General features: G+C 37.9%; 3 protein-coding genes across 4 annotated transcripts; 1 reads left to right on the top strand and 2 right to left on the bottom strand.

The window, feature by feature from the left end:
• Positions 1 to 801: 801 nt before the first annotated feature.
• LOC113768055 (cation/calcium exchanger 3-like) lies at positions 802 to 3,609 on the bottom strand. The gene has a single exon (XM_027312283.1). The coding sequence runs from the start codon at positions 3,169 to 3,171 to the stop codon at positions 1,210 to 1,212; it is 1,962 nt and encodes a 653-aa protein (XP_027168084.1). The 5' UTR covers positions 3,172 to 3,609; the 3' UTR covers positions 802 to 1,209.
• Positions 3,610 to 6,545: 2,936 nt separating this feature from the next.
• On the top strand, positions 6,546 to 13,408 carry LOC113768402 (aldehyde dehydrogenase family 7 member B4). Of its 2 annotated transcripts, none has more exons than XM_027312741.1 (16): positions 6,546 to 6,684; positions 6,794 to 6,930; positions 7,442 to 7,528; positions 7,753 to 7,884; positions 8,185 to 8,257; positions 8,538 to 8,560; positions 8,651 to 8,714; positions 9,616 to 9,661; positions 9,968 to 10,148; positions 10,938 to 11,114; positions 11,232 to 11,396; positions 11,969 to 12,109; positions 12,232 to 12,329; positions 12,621 to 12,770; positions 12,969 to 13,022; positions 13,157 to 13,408. In XM_027312741.1, exons 2-16 carry the CDS (start codon positions 6,796 to 6,798, stop codon positions 13,185 to 13,187), a joined length of 1,557 nt encoding a protein of 518 aa, XP_027168542.1. In that variant the 5' UTR covers positions 6,546 to 6,684; positions 6,794 to 6,795; the 3' UTR covers positions 13,188 to 13,408. The 2 variants fall into 2 exon arrangements, with proteins under 2 accessions (XP_027168542.1, XP_027168543.1); XM_027312742.1 differs by having other exon boundaries at positions 6,547 to 6,684; positions 13,137 to 13,408.
• Positions 13,409 to 16,539: 3,131 nt separating this feature from the next.
• Positions 16,540 to 18,136, bottom strand: LOC113768349. Its single transcript, XM_027312669.1, has 2 exons — positions 17,653 to 18,136; positions 16,540 to 17,369 (listed from the first exon to the last, which is right to left on the bottom strand). The coding sequence occupies exon 2, from the start codon at positions 17,359 to 17,361 to the stop codon at positions 16,735 to 16,737; it is 627 nt and encodes a 208-aa protein (XP_027168470.1). The 5' UTR covers positions 17,362 to 17,369; positions 17,653 to 18,136; the 3' UTR covers positions 16,540 to 16,734.
• Between the last annotated feature and the right edge of the window lie 334 nt (positions 18,137 to 18,470).

The raw sequence follows: 18,470 nt of genomic DNA, 5'->3' as shown, positions 1-18,470 counted from the left end.
TCACAACTCTGTTATTAAGATGCATAAAAAATTTATATAGAATTATAAAACTTTTAAAAAATGTTACACCATTTAACGACAGTTGATATCAACTTAAACTACATCGGAGTCAAGACACCTTGGATCCAACTTAAGGGCCCCCCATACTAACTCCATTATCAAGCATTATTAATGTCCTAATTCTTAATACTCTCCCTGTCCCATTTTGATAGTTATAGTTTTTCTTTCATATAGTTTAAGAAAAAGTAGTTAAATTTGTTGAAAAAACAAATTTAGATTGATATTTTTCTAAAATACCTTTACATTAAATAGAGTATAACTTTATATTAATTATTCATGGAAACTTTACATGATGGTCAAGAAAGAATCAATCCTCATTTTACATTATTTCACATTAAATCTAAACGTATTAAATGAGATAGGATAATAATCTATATTAACTAAAGTGATTTATATTAATAACAACCTACATTAAATAAGAATGTTTTAGAGAAATTAAAAGATAATTATATTTTTCAATTGAAAAGTGGACTACAATTTGTGAATTATAGTTGTGTGTGGGTCGTTCAAAAAAAATGTAAATTGCTTACAAATATTTGGTCTTCAGAGCATAGAGAAATCCAGAATTCATACTAATACAAAACCAACCGAATGGTGCCTTCCCACAACCCATTTTTGTTGGTTCATTTTGACTCCCAAGAAAGTATGATGGTGATCATCTCACCACTGTATTAGCTCACATAGATCGACAAGGCTCGAACTAAGCTATCATCCCCGCAACATAATAAGAGTACTGTATCAATAGGTTCAAATGTTATTGTTTATAACACCACTTGTCCTGCTTATTAACAGATTGTACACCAATAGAGAATGGAAATATTCAATGACCATGTGACCATTAACAAATTCAGGGAATTCAATGACCATGTGACCATTAACAACCTACAATGAAAGGCAATCTACCAAGCTAGCCTACAGTGTGGGAATTCAATTTGCTTGTGTCCATGTTAGCTGCAGTCAAAAACAAATACAGCGCATTCTATCAGAGAGCATAGCGGAGCTGCTAATCCTAACTACCCACCACAAGAAAAAAGTCTGGGAGCGACTAGATGCAACAAGTTTACAAGGACTTCACCATCCTGAAAATCTCAGCTTCAGCGTAAAGTAATAGCCAAATATATCTTCTCAGTTCTACAGGCAACAAGAATGTCAACTTAATCCACCCAATGAAAACATTCCCATAGCACTGCAGACCCTCACCGATAGAAATATCAAATATATGGTAATAAGGCCTGTTCCAAGCATCCTGCTCGGGTGCATGTCATTCCTAGGTAGAACAACCAGTGCCCATAAGAGTCCTGATATAAGGAACCCCAGCGTGCAATACAAACTCCTGTCCATTGGAACTATGAATAAACCGGGTTTCTCTGACCAAGCTCCTAGCAACATTGAGAACCCCAAGCCGATAAGTGTGTTGAACATTGGACCTGCGTAACATCCAGACATGGCAATCTGTACACCATCCCCTCCATTTATTGCCAATGCAACATTTGACACCAAATCACCCATAGAATTACCCCATGCCAATACTGTTAACCCAAGTAATGAAGGGTTAACTCCCAGGACAACACCTAATCCTACCAAAAGAGCAACCAGCTCGTTTGCAATCATATAAAACCAAACAATACTCATCAAAAAACCCCCTAAAACCCATGGAAGTAAAAATTTCCGCGGTGGATGTTCTGACCTTGTATACTTGCAGGCAAGAATACCAAGAACACAGCCAGAAGAAACACCAAGGAAATATGCAACTTTCCCACTTTGACCACTTGCAGTGTCTGCTGAATTCCAAAGACATGCCAGAAGAATTGGAGCCAATGAAGCATTGCCAACTGCATAGAACTTCGACCACCTTTCCTCCTCAACTGCAGGTATTGTTAGTCGTCTTGGCACAGTCAAAGGCAACTCCAGAATGGAGCATAGCTTAGAGCAGGAGAACGAAGAGTATTCAATCTCTATGCCCTCATCATTCCATCCCCACACAGGCCTATCCTCATCAAGCACCTTCAGTGACTGGTTAGAATATATTGCTACATTGGAAGCCCACATCCACTGGGGTAAGGTACTACGTGATTGAATTCCATCACTTCCAGTCTCGAAATCAAGTAAAGGGTTGTAAATGGACTCATCTTCTTGGGTTCCTTGAGAAAATATACTTCCTCTTACTGGAAGCAGCGGTGTGACAGCATCCAATTTTAACCTCTCCACCTCTTTCCTCAAAATCTCATTAGCAGCAACAACAAAAGCATAAACCACATATATCATCAGAAATGCAATAGCACCTCCAACCCCCACTTTACCAGAAACCAAGATGGCCAGTAGTGATAACAGAGCCACGATGAAAAAGGTAACATCCCTAATAAAGCAGTTTCGATCAATCTGAACATCCTGCTCAGCAACACATAAAGAAACAGCACCAGCAACGATGCAAGTGACAAACACAGCACCACCAAGCACACTATTTAGTCCCACTTCTCCAGCGTCAGACCCCACAAATGCAGCAATACTCGCAAAGACATCAGGAGCACCATTTCCAAGCGGAAGTAGAGCAACTCCAGCAACTGAAGGGGACAGCTTCAGTAAGCCCGCAAGCTTCTCCAAAGAGCAACAAAAGTAATCAGCTGCTGTATTACCCAAAAGATAGAACAATGCAACAAGCCAAACACCAAAAACTAGAAAAGCCCACGAACTTCCACTGCAACTACAGTAATAGAACTTGATGTAATCAAAGAACCCACCAGACGAGCATTCGGGGTGTGCTTTCAAGAACTCACAGCTACTTTTATAGCCCACGTGCTCAATCAGACCAGAACAAAATTCAGGGTGTTTATCAGACAAACTATTAGGATCAGAACCATTAACGGAGATGGAAGAATTGATACTCAGTTCCACCATTCGCCGATGAATTTTCCCTGTGTATATATGGTATCCACTCGTTGAGGTCCACTGAACATTGTAGCCCAAAAAGGACGAAGAATTTCTGAGAAAAGGGTTTCTAATAATATCTTCCCGGTTGTAGAAGAAGAAAATTAGGACAAGGACACAAAACCCATTAAAAATGCCTCGATTCCTCGGCCTCTTTCTACTGTAATTTCCGATCAATTGCCTCATTTTCGATATTTACAACTCAAGCTTTACACGAAAGGAAAAATCGAAACCCAGATAAAAAATTCAAATTCCGACTAGGGTTCAATTCATGAAAAAGAAAAAGTAAAGAAAATAAACCCTGGAGGACAGCACATCCAAGTATATAATTGGATATCAAAGTTGATTGAAAGTAAGAAAAAGATGGAAATGAATTTTTAGGGAAGACGAGAGTCTTACCGATTGAAACCCAGTGATTTGATTGAAGATACCTAGAAGAAAAGTTTAGGGTTTATGACACGGAATTAGGAAAAATTCGCTTATCAAAGGTGGAATGCAAGTTTTGGAATTTGTTGAGCTGATGAGGGCTTCTGCGATGTTTCGATTGCAGATGCAGAGCTACGGCTCTTTCTCCGTAGTCTGTCGTCTCTTTGTTATTGTTTCCTTCTTCTTTTTTCTTTTTTCTTTTTTCCCCTCCAAAGGTCCAACTAACTTAAACATACTACTTCAAAGTTCGAAACCGAGGAAAATGAAATTTGATGGCAATTAAATTAATCTCCTCGAACTCACTCACTGTCGTCCTATTGTACATTACGCACTTTTCTAGTTGGGATAATTTTAGAAACCTCCCCTGGGTTTCTGATAATTTCACCCATCCCCCTTCAAGTTTGAATAATTACATTAACCTTCCTTTCATGCAATAAAATGACTATAATATTCTTCATTTATAAATAATTCTTACAAACCAAAAAGATCATACAACTACAACTAGTCTTTCTTTCTTAAGCAACGGTTGCCACGTAAAACAAACTCTTATCATTTCTCTCTTATTCTTTTTCCTACCTTTTTTCCTCTACATCTCATAATTCACTATTTTTTCATAGCCGCTATCTACACAACCATCAAATATATCCCGAATCATCATTATTATGAAAATAGATTCTCTTTCTCTTTTGTTTTCCTTTTTTTTGTAAGTATTGTCTTATTGAAATTGCCAAATGACAAGTTGCCAAAGCATATTTGTTATCAAACTAAAAGATGAAAAGGATGGCGGTGACACAGAGTACAGACAAGAAAATACGAGTGATATCGAAAAAAAGAAATGTGGACTAAGAAGCGTTACGCTATTATGCCAATTGTGCAAAAAATAATTTTAGGATATAAAACTACAATCAAATTTATCCAGAGACATGGGATGTGGTTTCTAGTGTTGCTTTTGGTTACTCTGCGATGGTGTTCTTGGTGAGTTAGATTATTTAAATATTAACAAGGTTGCAACCATTTGGATTGAATTTTGATAGTGACATAGTCAATTTAAATGTTAAATTTAGGCAAAAAAAACTTTGAGGCTAAAGATTAGGTTGACTATAAACTTTAATTGTCATAGTTGATTTACATGAAAAGCTTTGGAGTGACAAAAGTGGGCTATCAAAATTGTGAGAATATGTGAATTAAATTGAAATGGCTTATTGAGTTCGTTAGAATGATGGTTATGCCGTTTATAATAGTTACTGTGTGGAAGAAATTCATGAGTGAGTTTATCCCTCTTTCTAAATAACAAATGAGTATTTAGGATTTTTAGGGATAAATTTAGCATGCTGGATCTATATTGTTACGGAAATCCTAATAACATGGGAGGTCGGTGTAATTTTTTAAACTAGAAAGAAGATAATTACAATAGTCAAAAACCTCAAGAGAAGTTTATGAAATTATCCCTTTCTAATTTCTCTAACGAGTAACCACGAGGTCCACGACCTAATTTGGGAGTTTATCAAAAAAGAGAAATAAAGGAGAATAAAAGAATACACATCTTTCTAAATCTACTGCTTCCTCCTCCGTCCCATTATGTGAATCCAACTATTTAGAAAATGTGTTTTGACAAGAATCCAACTTTTAAAAATAGTGTGTTTTGATCTTGAGGTTTGTATTTTTTTTTTGAATTTTATCGTTCAAAATTCAAATTTTGAATTTGAATATAAGAGAAGTATAAATAAAGGAACGGACAATATTAGGAATGGAGACTAAAAATGGTTCTAATTTTTACTACATGACAAACGTTTTGAGATATTTCAAAATGAAAAGCATGACAAACATTTTGGAATGAAAGGAGTTATAATTCACAAATTTCTCTTTCTATTATTGTTATCCTACCATCCCATCCACGAGTAAGTTTATAAGAAAATGTGATAGTAAATATGTATATGAACCCTAAAAATGTGTGAGCTTAGATGAATAATATGTTAGCAATCATGACTACTTTATCTACGAGTTAGTTATAATCTTGACTTACAGAAAAGATTTTTTGAAATAAGTTTGTTTAAAATGTGGAATAAGTATTATTGGTTGATTCTATCTTAAAAATAAAAGGTATCATTGTTTGATTGTAACTTGTAAATAAAGTATTGAAAATCGTAACTAGAAAAAATCGCAACACCTCAAAACATTTTTTTACTATAAACAAGTAATTCGTGAAAAAACCCTTAGGCACAATTTGCTACATTTTTTATGACTTGTCTCGTAGAGATACATTAGTAGACCAAAAAAAAAAAAAAAGAAGAAAAAACATGATGATCGATTGTGACCATGTGAAGTTTATACGGCCACGCCTGCGTATGATTCAGCAACCAACCAGTTAGAGCTTGTCATCATGTTATATTTTCATGTGCAACTGCAATGTGGTGATAAGACACTGGAAAATTTGTTTTTGATCCAAACAAAGAAAAGCAACAAAATGAGAAGGGACCTTTTATAATTGGCTTTTAAGTTGGCTATTTCTGTTTTAAGGTACAATTTGGGGTGTGCAGCATTGAATCGGCACCCTCGAAAAAAAACTTGTAAAACAAATTTGACGGTTGAGCTTTGATTGCTCTCCGGATCTTCATGGCAAGGAAGCCAAATTGGATTATGCAAAAATCAGGATAAGGAAGAAAAGCTGTATGAGGCGACAGTCCGCAGATGGGCGCTCTGTGTTTGGACCAGGCCCGGAAACGTTCCGTCTCAAAATTGCATAAATAGGTTGTCGTCACCTGATACTCTTCTTGTCTATCTCCACCACTATTCGTATTACTATTCAGATTGACTAGTGGTTAGTAACAAAATATAAAGTGTTTTTTTTTTTTTAAAAAAAAAGCTTAACAAACTTGAAGTATTATTCTTGAAAAAAAAAATATTAGAATAAAAATTAGACGTAATGTAGTCGGTGTGAAAGTAATCGTCTATCCAAAAACCAAGGAATTTAAGTAGTGTGGGAGAAAAAGATTGGTATTGGTGTCAATTGGAGTCTAAATATGTAAAAAAAATGATAGGACAAGAAAATATGGGCACTTTTTTGGGAAACCACAATTCACTGCCACGCATCGTTTTCTGCTATTCAGTGTGAATAAATAAACAAAGAAAGCTAGTAGCAGTATACAGCTCATGCTTAGCTCTCCTACTATGTGCTAAGGCCGGATTACATAATCCCAACCCGCTCAAAGATTTTGTCATCTGATCATCCAAAGTCTCAATCTTTTCTCCAACCGTATTCTCTAAATCGTTCACGTAAGTGGGTTGTCTTTCACTCTCTCAAATTCTTTCTCAATTATTGATACATGTAATTGTGAACAAAGTAATCATACTGCTAGTTCCTAAACAAATTGCTGAATGGCAGCGATGAGTTTTGGGAAGAAAGAGTACGAGTTCTTGAAGGTGATCGGCATCGGCCCTCGTACTCCTGGCTGTTATATCAACGGCCAGTGGAAGGGAAATGGCGCTCTTGTTTCCTCCGTAAATCCCGCCAGCAATCAGGTCTCTCTTTTCCTCTATGCTTTTCCTTTTCAATGCTATCTGATTCTGTACCACTCCCAAAAACCGTTCGATTTCTTGGTTAACTGGGCTTTCAACATGCTTCCTTTCACGCTTGCTGGAAAATTTTCTTTTTGTTTTTCCCCTTTCTCTGGCAGTTAAAATTTGCAGAAGAATTTGATTAGGAACAACCATAAATTCTTTATCCCTTACGTTTTTTGTTTTGGACTCAAAAAGTAGATTTTTTACTTACCCGAAAAATTAGATTTTTGTACAAGTTGCAAAATGGCATCTTTCATTTTGTATATTTGATTATTATGTTCAATATGACAAGCTCGAGATTAGAACTTTAGAGTCTCTTCATGAATTACCATTATGACTATTCTTCCCCTCCATAAAAGCTGTTAATTGGTTGAGCCTTTTCTGCTCTTTTCTTATTCAAACTCATTGGGAAGTACTTATGGTTCCTTTATCGTTTTTCCCCCCCCCCCCCCCCCCTCTCCTTTCCCCCAAGACCATTGCAGAAGTCCTCGAGGCATCACTACAAGATTACGAAGATGGCATGCAAGCATGTTATGAGGCTGCTAAGTTATGGATGCAGGTGGGTCCATCACTTACAGCTGTCAGTCAAGTTATCTAGCTGGACTTTTGCCTTGATAGATTCTGTTTCATAAGTTGGTAGAAAAAAGTCGGGCGGATTCGTCTTCACAGATGTCGCGAATCTTGGAAACTGTTAAAAATTATTTGGCAGAGAAATGCACTAATCCTTGCACAAACTGCAAAATGATTGAGCTAATTTCCCTTCTGATTTTGCTTTTGTTTCAGGTTCCAGCTCCAAAGAGAGGTGATATTGTTAGGCAGATTGGTGATGCATTAAGAGCAAAACTCCAGCAACTTGGTCGGCTTGTATCACTTGAAATGGGGAAAATACTTGCTGAAGGAATAGGGGAAGTTCAAGTGTGTCTTCTCCTCATGTATATTGTTGTTTATTTTAAAAATTCATGAAGTACGTTTTATCTTTTACATTTGAGCTGTGAGTTAAGCATATTTATGCTCGGTGCCAACTCGAATGAAAATAAGACATTCTGAGTGGGGAGTGAAGTCTTTGGGAGGTTTATGACTGCTACCTTTTGCTTTTGTAGTGCTCCCAGTACTTATAGTTAAATGAATTAGTGACATTTATTGTCTCTGCCAGCTTAGATTTTGGGTGGGAAGTGGAGTAGTGCTTCTACATTCTCTAACTTCAGATTACTGCAGGAGATCATCGATATGTGTGACTTTGCTGTTGGATTGAGTCGGCAGCTAAATGGATCAATTATTCCTTCAGAACGTGAGTCCATCAATCGTAGCCCTCCACTATTGCAAATTTTATAGGAGATATACCCTGAGTTTTTTGGGGTTTCTGCCCAAAATTTTTAACATTTTTTGGATTGTATCTTGAGTACTTGCAAAATCTTTGAATGTTATCATCTTGCTATTCTTGTTAACTTACTGGAGCTTTTGGTAGTTTTTAACCTTTGAATTTGCATTATAGACAATATACAGTTACTTAGTTCCTCATTCACCACCAGAAAGTCTTACCCTACATGACTATGGCTACATTTTAACAGGTCCAAATCATATGATGTTTGAGGTGCGCTGATTTTGGTTCTCAGATATTTGGAGAAACTACATATTTTCTCTATCAATATCATACTCTTGTTCACAATAATGATGTGCACAGACGTGGAACCCTCTCGGAATAGTTGCCGTTATTACTGCTTTTAACTTCCCTTGTGCTGTTCTAGGTGAGAAGTTGTTGCCACCTTAACTTATACGACTACTTGTTTATCTTGGGTTTTTTCTTTTTGATAAAGGTAATTATTATGAGTTGGATTTTTTCCCTTTTCTGAAGACTTTCTCAATCTACTTATGGCAGTGCTGTTATTTGCTGCTTCATGTGGCTGTTTTCAATTTTAATTTGAGAATATACATTGTTAATTGTACATATTCAGGCTTGAGTACATGTGCTTATTATATTCCACTGCCTTTTGAATTTGGCAAGAAACCGTGTCAATAATCTCATTTACTGCAAGCGTGCTGCCTTATTGATTAACAAATTATACTCCCAACTTTCCTGTCGAGTACTCTAGCTACTCTTACTCCATAAGTTGTAGCAGGTTTTGCAACTATGTCTACTAATGACACTTGGACCATGCCTTTTTCTCATGCATGTGGAACTGTTTGCTTCCTATGTGATTCATCTTCCAAATTTGGTTTATATGCAGTACTTGTTTGGAACTCATTTCTGACATGTGATGTGGAAATCTGCTGGTGCCTGTTCCAATTTTTAGAAAATTTGCCTTCATTGGAATTTATGCTGTTTCTCCATATCTCAAATTATCAAGAGAACCTCATTTTTTTTAATTTCCCCCCTGGGATGTCATTATTTAAGGAAAATGCTATACTAAGCGACATACAATTTATATGACAGACACAAACTAAAAGATGCCCCACCTCCTGATATTTAGGAGTTCTATGATTCTATCTTTCGCTTAGGCATGTTGTGTTTATAAAGTCGCTTTTTGTTGGTGGACTTTTAATATCTTTATTTATGTTGATTTGAATGAGCAAATTATTTGTGCAAATTTTTTTGTATGAAAATTGTTTTCAGTTATTTCTGCTATAACTTGTGCTTTACTTATGTAGGATGGAATGCGTGCATAGCTCTGGTTTGTGGCAACTGTGTTGTCTGGTGAGTCTTATAATGGTTACTTATTTTATAGAGTAATTCATTCTGTCAGACCATGGCTGAATTACATGAACAGAAAATCTCAGAGCTCTCTGCTCCATTATGGAGTTTCACTTTATTGATTTGATGTTATCTTCATTTATAAAGAGATTCATATTCCTTGTTTGTGCATTTGAATCTTTACTCTTTATATCATGTTTGTGATTGTGCCTGATGTATTGGTTGTTGTTCCCTTTTTTCTTCACCCCCCCCGGCGGCGGGGTTGTGCAAAACCCTGCTGGAATCATTCTTTCTATGTTGTGATAACAGGAAAGGTGCTCCAACTACCCCCTTGGTCACCATAGCCATGACCAAAATAGTTGCTGGGGTGTTGGAGAAAAACAATTTACCAGGTGCAATTTTCACCACCTTTTGCGGCGGTGCTGAAATTGGGCAGGCCATAGCTAAAGATGCACGTATTCCTTTGGTTTCATTTACAGGGAGTTCAAAGGTACTTACTAAAATATCTCTTTATGAAGGATTTTGCCTTAACCCTACTTACATTGTACCTATACTGTTTTACAGTTATCCCCTTCTGTCTGTATTTTGGTTCTACTCGTTGTTGCTAAGTTTTAGTTCTTAAATGAGTCCAACAAGAAATTTGCTAGCTTGGAGTTTGAAGATCATAGATGGAACGGTTCGATTTATTGCTGAAATTCTTGGAATTTATTTGTTATCTTTTATACCCCTTTATATATGGTCTGTTCCTGTGTCGGCTGTATATTTATAGATCAACATCACGTAAAGAAAATCCATTTTCATTAATCTGAAAGGTATTAGCATCCTCTGCTTTGGTTTCATAATCTTATGAGCAGCACAATATGTTGCCTTAGTGAAACTCCATCAATCACTTGTTTTGTAACTGATGGTGTATGAAACTATTTTATTCCCAGTGACAAAGTTTATGGGTGATTGTACTGAAGATGTGTTTCTTCACACTTAAGTCTTGGTGTTTTGTGTATCTTTAACTATGAGTCATGTTTTACTAAATTTCTTTTTGTGAGTTTACCTACTCTAGTTAATCAGTTCCATGTTAACGTATGAGCCCTTATGAGACAGTATGTGTGTTCTTCCTAAACCTGACAATGTGAGTCCCAAGCACCATAAGTGACTGTTTCATGCATACTTTGTAACATATCTTGATGCCATGGTTTTAGTCTATTTATCTGTTTTGTTTGGCCAATTTTCAAATTGTTGAAAGGAGAACTTACTTTTTTTTGTTCTTTCATGCCTGCAATAGGTGGGTCTAATGGTTCAACAGACAGTGAATCAGAGGTTTGGTAAATGCTTGCTTGAACTAAGTGGAAATAATGCTATAATCGTTATGGATGATGCTGACATCGAACTTGCTGTTCGCTCGGTTCTTTTTGCTGCTGTTGGTACAGCTGGCCAGCGCTGTACTACATGCCGTAGACTGGTATTATACAATTTGTTGTGTTTATTTTAAGTGGTCAAGATTCTACCCGCCTAAAACTTGAATTTCCATGACTTTCTTAATTCAAGCAAAATCAGTTAGTTTCCTTCCTTGATGTAGCTTCTTCATGAGAGCTTATATGCCAAAGTACTTGGCCGACTTCTTGATGTGTACAAACAAGTTAAAATAGGGGATCCATTAGAGAAAGGCACACTTCTTGGGCCACTTCATACTCGCACTTTGAAGGAGAACTTTGAGAAGGGAATTCAGAATATCAAATCTCAGGTATGCAATTTCTGAAATAATTATAGTAACTCTTTTCAATCTGCTTTGTCTAGGTGCTTCTTCATTAATTTTTGTTTTCCCGGTGGAAAACCTCTTTGAGCATCTATGTTGCATCTGCTCAATGAGCAATAAGGAATTAAATATGTTTTAGCAAGCATTTCTTAAAAAACTTGGAAAAATTAAGTTGAATTGTTCTAATGTCCTTGAAATTCTGGAAATATAATGAAAAGAGAGTCACTTTGCTCACTGAAGGTATAGTTTAAGCATGTGGTTCTAACACATATTACGTCCTTGATGCATCTTGTAAGTATTTCCAAGCTAACTGTGCATGAGACTGTTGGTTTAATAGTTGGTAGGTTAAACAGCAGACAATATATGTGTGTGTGTCTAAATATGTTCTGCTTTTCTGCATTATCTCTCTGTGGTTCCTTCTCCCATTTTTTTTTTTGGGGGGGGGGGGGGGAAGTGTTGTTTGGTTGTGGCAAGGAAGATGCAGATGACATCAGTTTGGTGCTTTCTTCTGGTAATGCTTTTAACATGGCAAAGCTTGATTTATAAACTAATCTTTGCAGGGAGGAAAGATCCTGACTGGTGGTTCAGTAATAGAATCTGAAGGAAACTTTGTGCAGCCCACTATAGTTGAAATTTCTCCTGATGCTGATGTAGTGAAGGAGGAACTATTTGCTCCTGTTCTCTATGTTATGAAATTTCAGGTGGCTTTTATCAGAGATTAATCAGAATCTATGCAATTCCTAGTTTTCCTTAATCCTACCTGACAACTAGGCATTATGTATGATCCAAGTGATTTTTATTGTTAACTACCATCGCTTTGCAGACGCTGAAGGAAGCTATAGAAATAAACAACTCAGTACCTCAAGGACTAAGCAGTTCCATTTTCTCCCGCAGGCCTGAGGTTATATTCAGATGGATTGGGTTAGTGGTTCACTTGTACTACGCTCAGTTTACATATGGTTTTGCTCAATGATATTGGACTTGTATGACTTGCTGCATGCATCAGCCAGCTTTGGTACTCAAAATATTTTCTTTTGAGCTTCGTAAGACACATACTATGATTTTTCCCCCTTTCCCATATAACCTTTTTGTGTTGATTTTCAATTTACCCAAATGGAATACATTGTAAACCTAGCATCTTTTTCTAGATTGTTACTACTATTCTCGCTTCTCTTACTTTGTTTGCTGGAATTCACATGGTACGTGATGCAGACCTGCAGGAAGTGATTGTGGGATTGTGAATGTTAATATACCAACAAATGGTGCTGAAATTGGTGGTGCATTTGGTGGTGAAAAAGCTACAGGGGGAGGGCGAGAGGCTGGAAGTGATTCTTGGAAACAGTATATGAGACGCTCAACCTGGTAAACATTATTATCCTCTTGGATGAATTCAGTGTATTAAATTTACATCAAGGAACAAGAAGTTTGTTTTCTTCTTTCCCATGGTTGGCTGCTGGGGTTTCACAACTTAGATATGTTTGCAAGTGTCGCATGTAGTGTAGGAGGTTCAAAGGCCTTTTGAACCAAAACCTCATCTGGGCTAATGTCATTTTCCTGCAGCACAATCAATTATGGGAGCGAATTGCCACTGGCGCAGGGAATCAACTTCGGTTGGTAAGTGTGGTTCCTCTTTTGACTGAGATTTTTCTTGCCTCACTTGTAGAATCACCCTAGTCTTCCTCTGACTATAGTGCGGATATTTTTTTTTATCCTCTGCTTTTCTTGTAGAATTTACAACCTCGGCGCAGCTCGGGGCCCCCACTCAAAAGGCGACTGTAGTATCAGGCGCGATCGAACGTTATGAATAATTAAAATCCTTCATGTCGTAGTTCCTTTGATTTCAATTAGTTGGAGGGGGCGCCCTTTATTTTGCCCCTTACCCCGCCGTCTATGCGGGTCCATATCCCAAGCCATTGGAAGAAAAGAACCATCTGGCAAAATCTCAAACTATGTTTATAAGCTGGAGAATATTATTGATTTCTTTTCTCCTGCTTTTGGTATTCGTCAAGAGTAATATTCTATCTGCTTTCGGAATTTGTGGGGGATCTTAGGTGGACGGCTTGGACCCAACGGAGGGAGCAGTTGGTGCAAGGAAAAGCTTATTGTTTTTCTTGGTTGAACGAAGAAATGAGAAACCTGAAGTAACAAAATTTGTTGACCGAATTAAAATATTTAGATGCTCCAATACTTTAGATTCTCTCGTCTATGAACATTTAAAACCAGATAGATATTGGCACAAGTAAAAAGCTTAGGTAAGAAAAACCAAATCAAGTGACTTTTGGTTTCTCTCGGCTTCTCATCAAAAGAGTTGGCTAGTTCACGCGGTTGAGCTTTCAATGGCAGATTCGAATGATCCCCAAAACAAAGAAACTGCAATTGAATAGTATGGCCTAGTTAACGTGGTTGCTCGGTCATCCAAAGTATGGCCTAGCTTCGTCAATAATTGCCAAGCTTCTCTGTCGGATTGAATCGGACCTCCAATAGTATTAGCCTTTTTATTAGGTGTCGTCCTATGCATGAACAAACAAGTTGTTGTCAGTGATCAAGAATTCAAGATCAATAAAACACACCACCAGCAAGCAGTGGATCATGTCTGTTTTGCTATCCACCCCACCCAATCTCACACGCACACACACACACAACCCCCCCCCCCCCTCTCTTCCAAAAAAAAAACACTACTATCATTTAGCTTGCATTATTGAGCAGAGAGACGCGACAAGAACAATTCCACACCTATCCCCGAACTCTAGTCTCCACCAGCTTTTCGGACCCATACTCGAGCCGGGAAATGGAGTAAAGACGAGAGGATAATTGAGTTTGTTGTCCGCAGGATTTTGAAGAGAGAGATGTCCTAACTCCCAAGGGATGAGATGAGGTTAAAAAAAAAAAGAGAGAGAGAGAGAGAATATTTATACATATATGTGTATATGGGGACCAGAAAACTGATATTTGTGATCCGTGCCACTACTGGGCATAACAAGTTAGCAACAGCGTAGGTCCCATGATGTGTGGTTATACCTTCCATCCTCGTGTTTTTTTGCGGACATGGAGGGACACAGCTGATTGATTGATCATCAGGATGGGTTTGTGGAATGCGATTGTGTGTTTTCGGACACCATCGATGGATCTGCATGATCGAGGGATGCATTGATTGACATTATGTCGCCTCCAAGATTTAGAAATTTGTTCAAGCGTCCCTTTTATTTTATTTAGAAAGAATAAATATTTGCTTATCCAAAATGTTGTGAAGAATTTAATGTGCTTGAACAAATGTTTGTGCGTTTGCATGCTTTAGTCCAAATTTTTAATCGTGCTCCTGAGACATAGAGCCTCTCTGAGTTTCGGATATTTCCATACGGCCTGGCAGTTAATTGTTGCACTATTTAGTAGAAGATGTTCTCTTCTAAATAAAGCCAAAAAGTAGGAGATAAAAACTCTTTCGTTATTGTCAAATTCTCCAACAGCCGTCAAGAGTTCTTGTGTTGTCTTATCTGATAAAAAGTAATTTTTCTTTAGAAAATTACAGTCCAAAACAGCACGTGAGCATCTACGTGATTTTCTGGCTCTCTTTTTGGGCGATTGCCCTGGATATGCATGCATCATGAGGACTGAGGACGAATCAGGTTAGCTTTCTAAAGGCCTACTTTCTTTCTTTCTGCAAATCATCAGTAAGTAAATAAAACGGCAGGCTTAGTTCTCCCAGTAAAATCAGAAAGCATGAACCTCGGTAGATATGAATATGACGGCACTTGTACTTGTGAGCATGGTTCAAAGCTAGGCCGCGGTAGTGGTACGATCCGTTCCACATCGGTTTCGACATATCGATCGCGGTTTTAGTGACACGTAAATTTTTTAAACATTTAATATTCTAAAAATTGTGAAAAAATATGACAAACAAAAATAGTAAAAATAATAAAAATTTAAGTTGACTCGAGACGATTCGGTCATTTTTATCCGTTTTGAAAACGTCTCGGCCGAGTTTTTGGTGATCCATTATCTCAGAGTCATCTCGTCCCGATATCGGAATGGAAAGTCCCGTTCCGATGACGACTCGGCCGAGTCTTTGTACCATGCTTGTGAGAGCCTACATCATCATTTGTCAAAATATTTCTCAAAATTTATTTATTTACATCATCATTACAATTTATTTGTTTAGATAGAGGATTATTTGTCAAAATTTATTTGCTTACATCATCATTACAATTTCCAACACACCTTTTTATCTTTCCAATTAACTTTTTATCTCACATATATCACATCACAAAAAGTACTACAGTAAAAATATCTCAAATAATTTACAATCCAAACAGAACTACAAGGCTCCAGCCCACCGGAATCCAGAGGCCACATCTTAAATCAAAGCTGTGCTGTGCATATTCACTACTACTAGTAGTATATATGCTCCACCGTCTCGGCACTGCTCGAATACATAAATTTATACTGACAAAAGCAATGAATCAGCCTGCTTACTGATTTGGGGAGATGCACTTTCTCCCCAGTCATCAAGCTATATGGCAGCCAAAGACGCAGTCAAAAGCATTTCCAATTTTACCCTTTTTCCTACGCCTTTTCTCCTGTCATTAGGAAGTACCCAAGATAATTACTGAGTTGTAACCGCATTTGTAGTAAACCTTCATTAACCACTAGGAGGAGGCTAACAACAATTTAAATGTAAAATGTAGGACTACCAAGATCCGGGCATCAGGGCAACGCATGAAAAGATAATGCAATGAATCAGAGTAGCATTTGATCGTTGTCAACGCAAGCAAACGCAACAAAAATTTAACCAAAATCAATTGAAGCTTATAAAAGATTACGCCAAGAATTTGGACGAGAAATTATCGAGTTGACGTAACATCATTAGCTCCTCTAATTCCAGTAATACTTACTGGAGCATCTGATGACAAATTTCCATGCCTGAATACTTGAAGGGAAGGGTAGCCATCAAGAAAGATAAGAACACATGCATCGACCCACTTATATCACCATCAATGAATCCATCAATCCCAACTCATTTCGTATCAATCGCTATCATATCAACTGCGCAAAAACCAAATAATCCGACCCCAAAACAAAAGCGAAAATAGCTTAAACAAAAAGAAAAGAAGACGAGAGAGGAAAAGCGGGCAAGTTTAAGAATCCTACTACCCCCCTTACTGATCAATAATATATCCACAATGATAAACACAAACTCTTGTGTTTACAAATGAGTGAGAAACGTAAAACTTAAAATAAGTCAAACTACTGGAAACTTTTATTATTAGTACTACTAAATGTTTGTTTGTTTCTTTCTTTCTTTGTATTATTTTGCACTTCCTTTTCTCATCTAGCGGTGTCCCTGCCGAAATTCAAAAGAAACTGCGCTGTCTACTTCTACTACTAGGGCACTATCGGTTTCTGTACCAATGTCCAACGATTGTCGTTCAGACTCTCCTTCAACCCCATGCAACCCGGCCGAGTCAACAAAATTCAAACTCGGAATGCAGCTCTCCGACCGAGTCAACCCCCCACCGACCCTAGCGCTCTCGGTCGGACTACAGGGCACGGAGCGCAGCATGGATTTGGGAGAATCTAAACTCTTCTTCAAGATGTGCCTGACGGCAGAGATTAAATGGCCGGTGGCGTCGGGAGGCGGTCCGGAGGACCTGAACTTGCTGCAAAAATTGAAGTGACGGCTCATTGCTTCTTCGGTGCTTATTAGCCTTTTGGATCGGAAGACTTCGTCCTTCACCGCCTCCGCACACAGACCGCATATCCATTTCCCCTGATACCGCTCTCGAATTCTTTCGATATACGCCAAGGTGCATTCCTCCGTCAGTCCGCAGCAATCGCATTTTGCGAAATCCACATCAATTGTGGCTGCTGCCAGTTTCGCCGTCACTGTTTGTGTATCGGTGGCCGACGCCGTCGTCGTCATCACGATTGAGTCGGTGATTACCGTTGTCACGGACATCGCTAAAACTGAATTCAAAATCCACAAAAAAAAAAAAGAGGTAATGAATTTTTGTATGTACAATTATAGTACTACTCGTTTTGTTGTTTCATCCAAATAGGAATTTAGTGTCAGAACCTGTACTCTGGCTTCGTACAAAAATTTAATTCCAAACCCTGAGTAACATGATTATCTCATTACAAGTTTTGATTTCCATCCGGCTACAAATTTCACGAAAAGAAAAACACTAAACCTTAAATTAAACGTAGATGGTAGTATAAAAGAAGCATTTAAACCTAACAAGAAAATTACCTGCACAAGTAAGATGGAAGGGTATAGATATATGAAGGAGTGTGGTCCAAGTTTTTTTTTTGCACAGAGAAACAGAAGAGATGGATCTGCTTCTGCTGCTTATAATAATATTCCAACGGGATATTATTCTTATTGCGTTTATCGTTCTCTTTCCCACTCGCCTTCTTCAGCCTTGGCGTCCTCGGGAATGAAAAAGGTATACATGAAAGACATTTTTTTCAGGAAAGATTCTGTCCTTCTTCTTCGGGAAATGGGGAATATCAATCAAGTGGTGAGATGAAGACGAACATAAAAAAGGAGTCAAATCTTCTGTTGCAGAGAACTTTTATTTGTTCGGGGGAGGGTTTTAGGGAGAAAGATGGAGCGAGAGGATATATAGGGAGGGTTGGGGGGGTTTGTGTTCTGGGGAGGGTTGACCGACGAGGATGGAGAGAAATATATGAAAGCAAGACAGGGAGGAGTCGAGTCACTGGTAAGAAAGAAAGAAAGAAGGAAAGCGAGCGCTCCGCCAAGGAGTAAGGAGGGAGGGAAAAAGTAGAGAATGGAAGGAGCGATGATTGGAGGAATGGAGGGCGTGGACACTGGGAGGGTGTGGGGTCCAGTAATAGAATCCACGTCACCAATTGTGCTGTCAAAGAAATTCTGGCCTCATATGATTGGGTTTGCCAGCTGGGCATTATCTGCACTTTGTGTTCTGCCCCCCCAAATTTAATATATCTCCATTTTTTCTCCAAAAGGAAACTAGTAGTAGGCCGCAGCAAATTCCTTACCCCCGCCTCTGTTTGGGAGATTTTTCTTTCTTTCCTTCTTTGTTTTAA

Source organism: Coffea eugenioides, chromosome 4, assembly GCF_003713205.1.
Source record: "Coffea eugenioides isolate CCC68of chromosome 4, Ceug_1.0, whole genome shotgun sequence".
NCBI lineage: Eukaryota > Viridiplantae > Streptophyta > Magnoliopsida > Gentianales > Rubiaceae > Coffea > Coffea eugenioides.
Note: the sequence above shows the minus strand (reverse complement) of the source record. Positions and strands in the feature narration are given on the sequence as shown.

Bases quoted from the DNA above. Each gene is read 5' to 3' on its own strand.
- LOC113768055 (XM_027312283.1), bottom strand. From the start codon at position 3,171: ATGAGGCAATTGATCGGAAATTACAGTAGAAAGAGGCCGAGGAATCGA.
- LOC113768402 (XM_027312741.1), top strand. From the start codon at position 6,796: ATGAGTTTTGGGAAGAAAGAGTACGAGTTCTTGAAGGTGATCGGCATC. The intron at 8,561-8,650 runs GTGCGCTGATTT...TGATGTGCACAG, and splicing joins CAAATCATATGATGTTTGAG to ACGTGGAACCCTCTCGGAAT. The intron at 13,023-13,156 runs GTAAGTGTGGTT...ACCTCGGCGCAG, and splicing joins CAGGGAATCAACTTCGGTTG to CTCGGGGCCCCCACTCAAAA.
- LOC113768349 (XM_027312669.1), bottom strand. From the start codon at position 17,361: ATGTCCGTGACAACGGTAATCACCGACTCAATCGTGATGACGACGACG.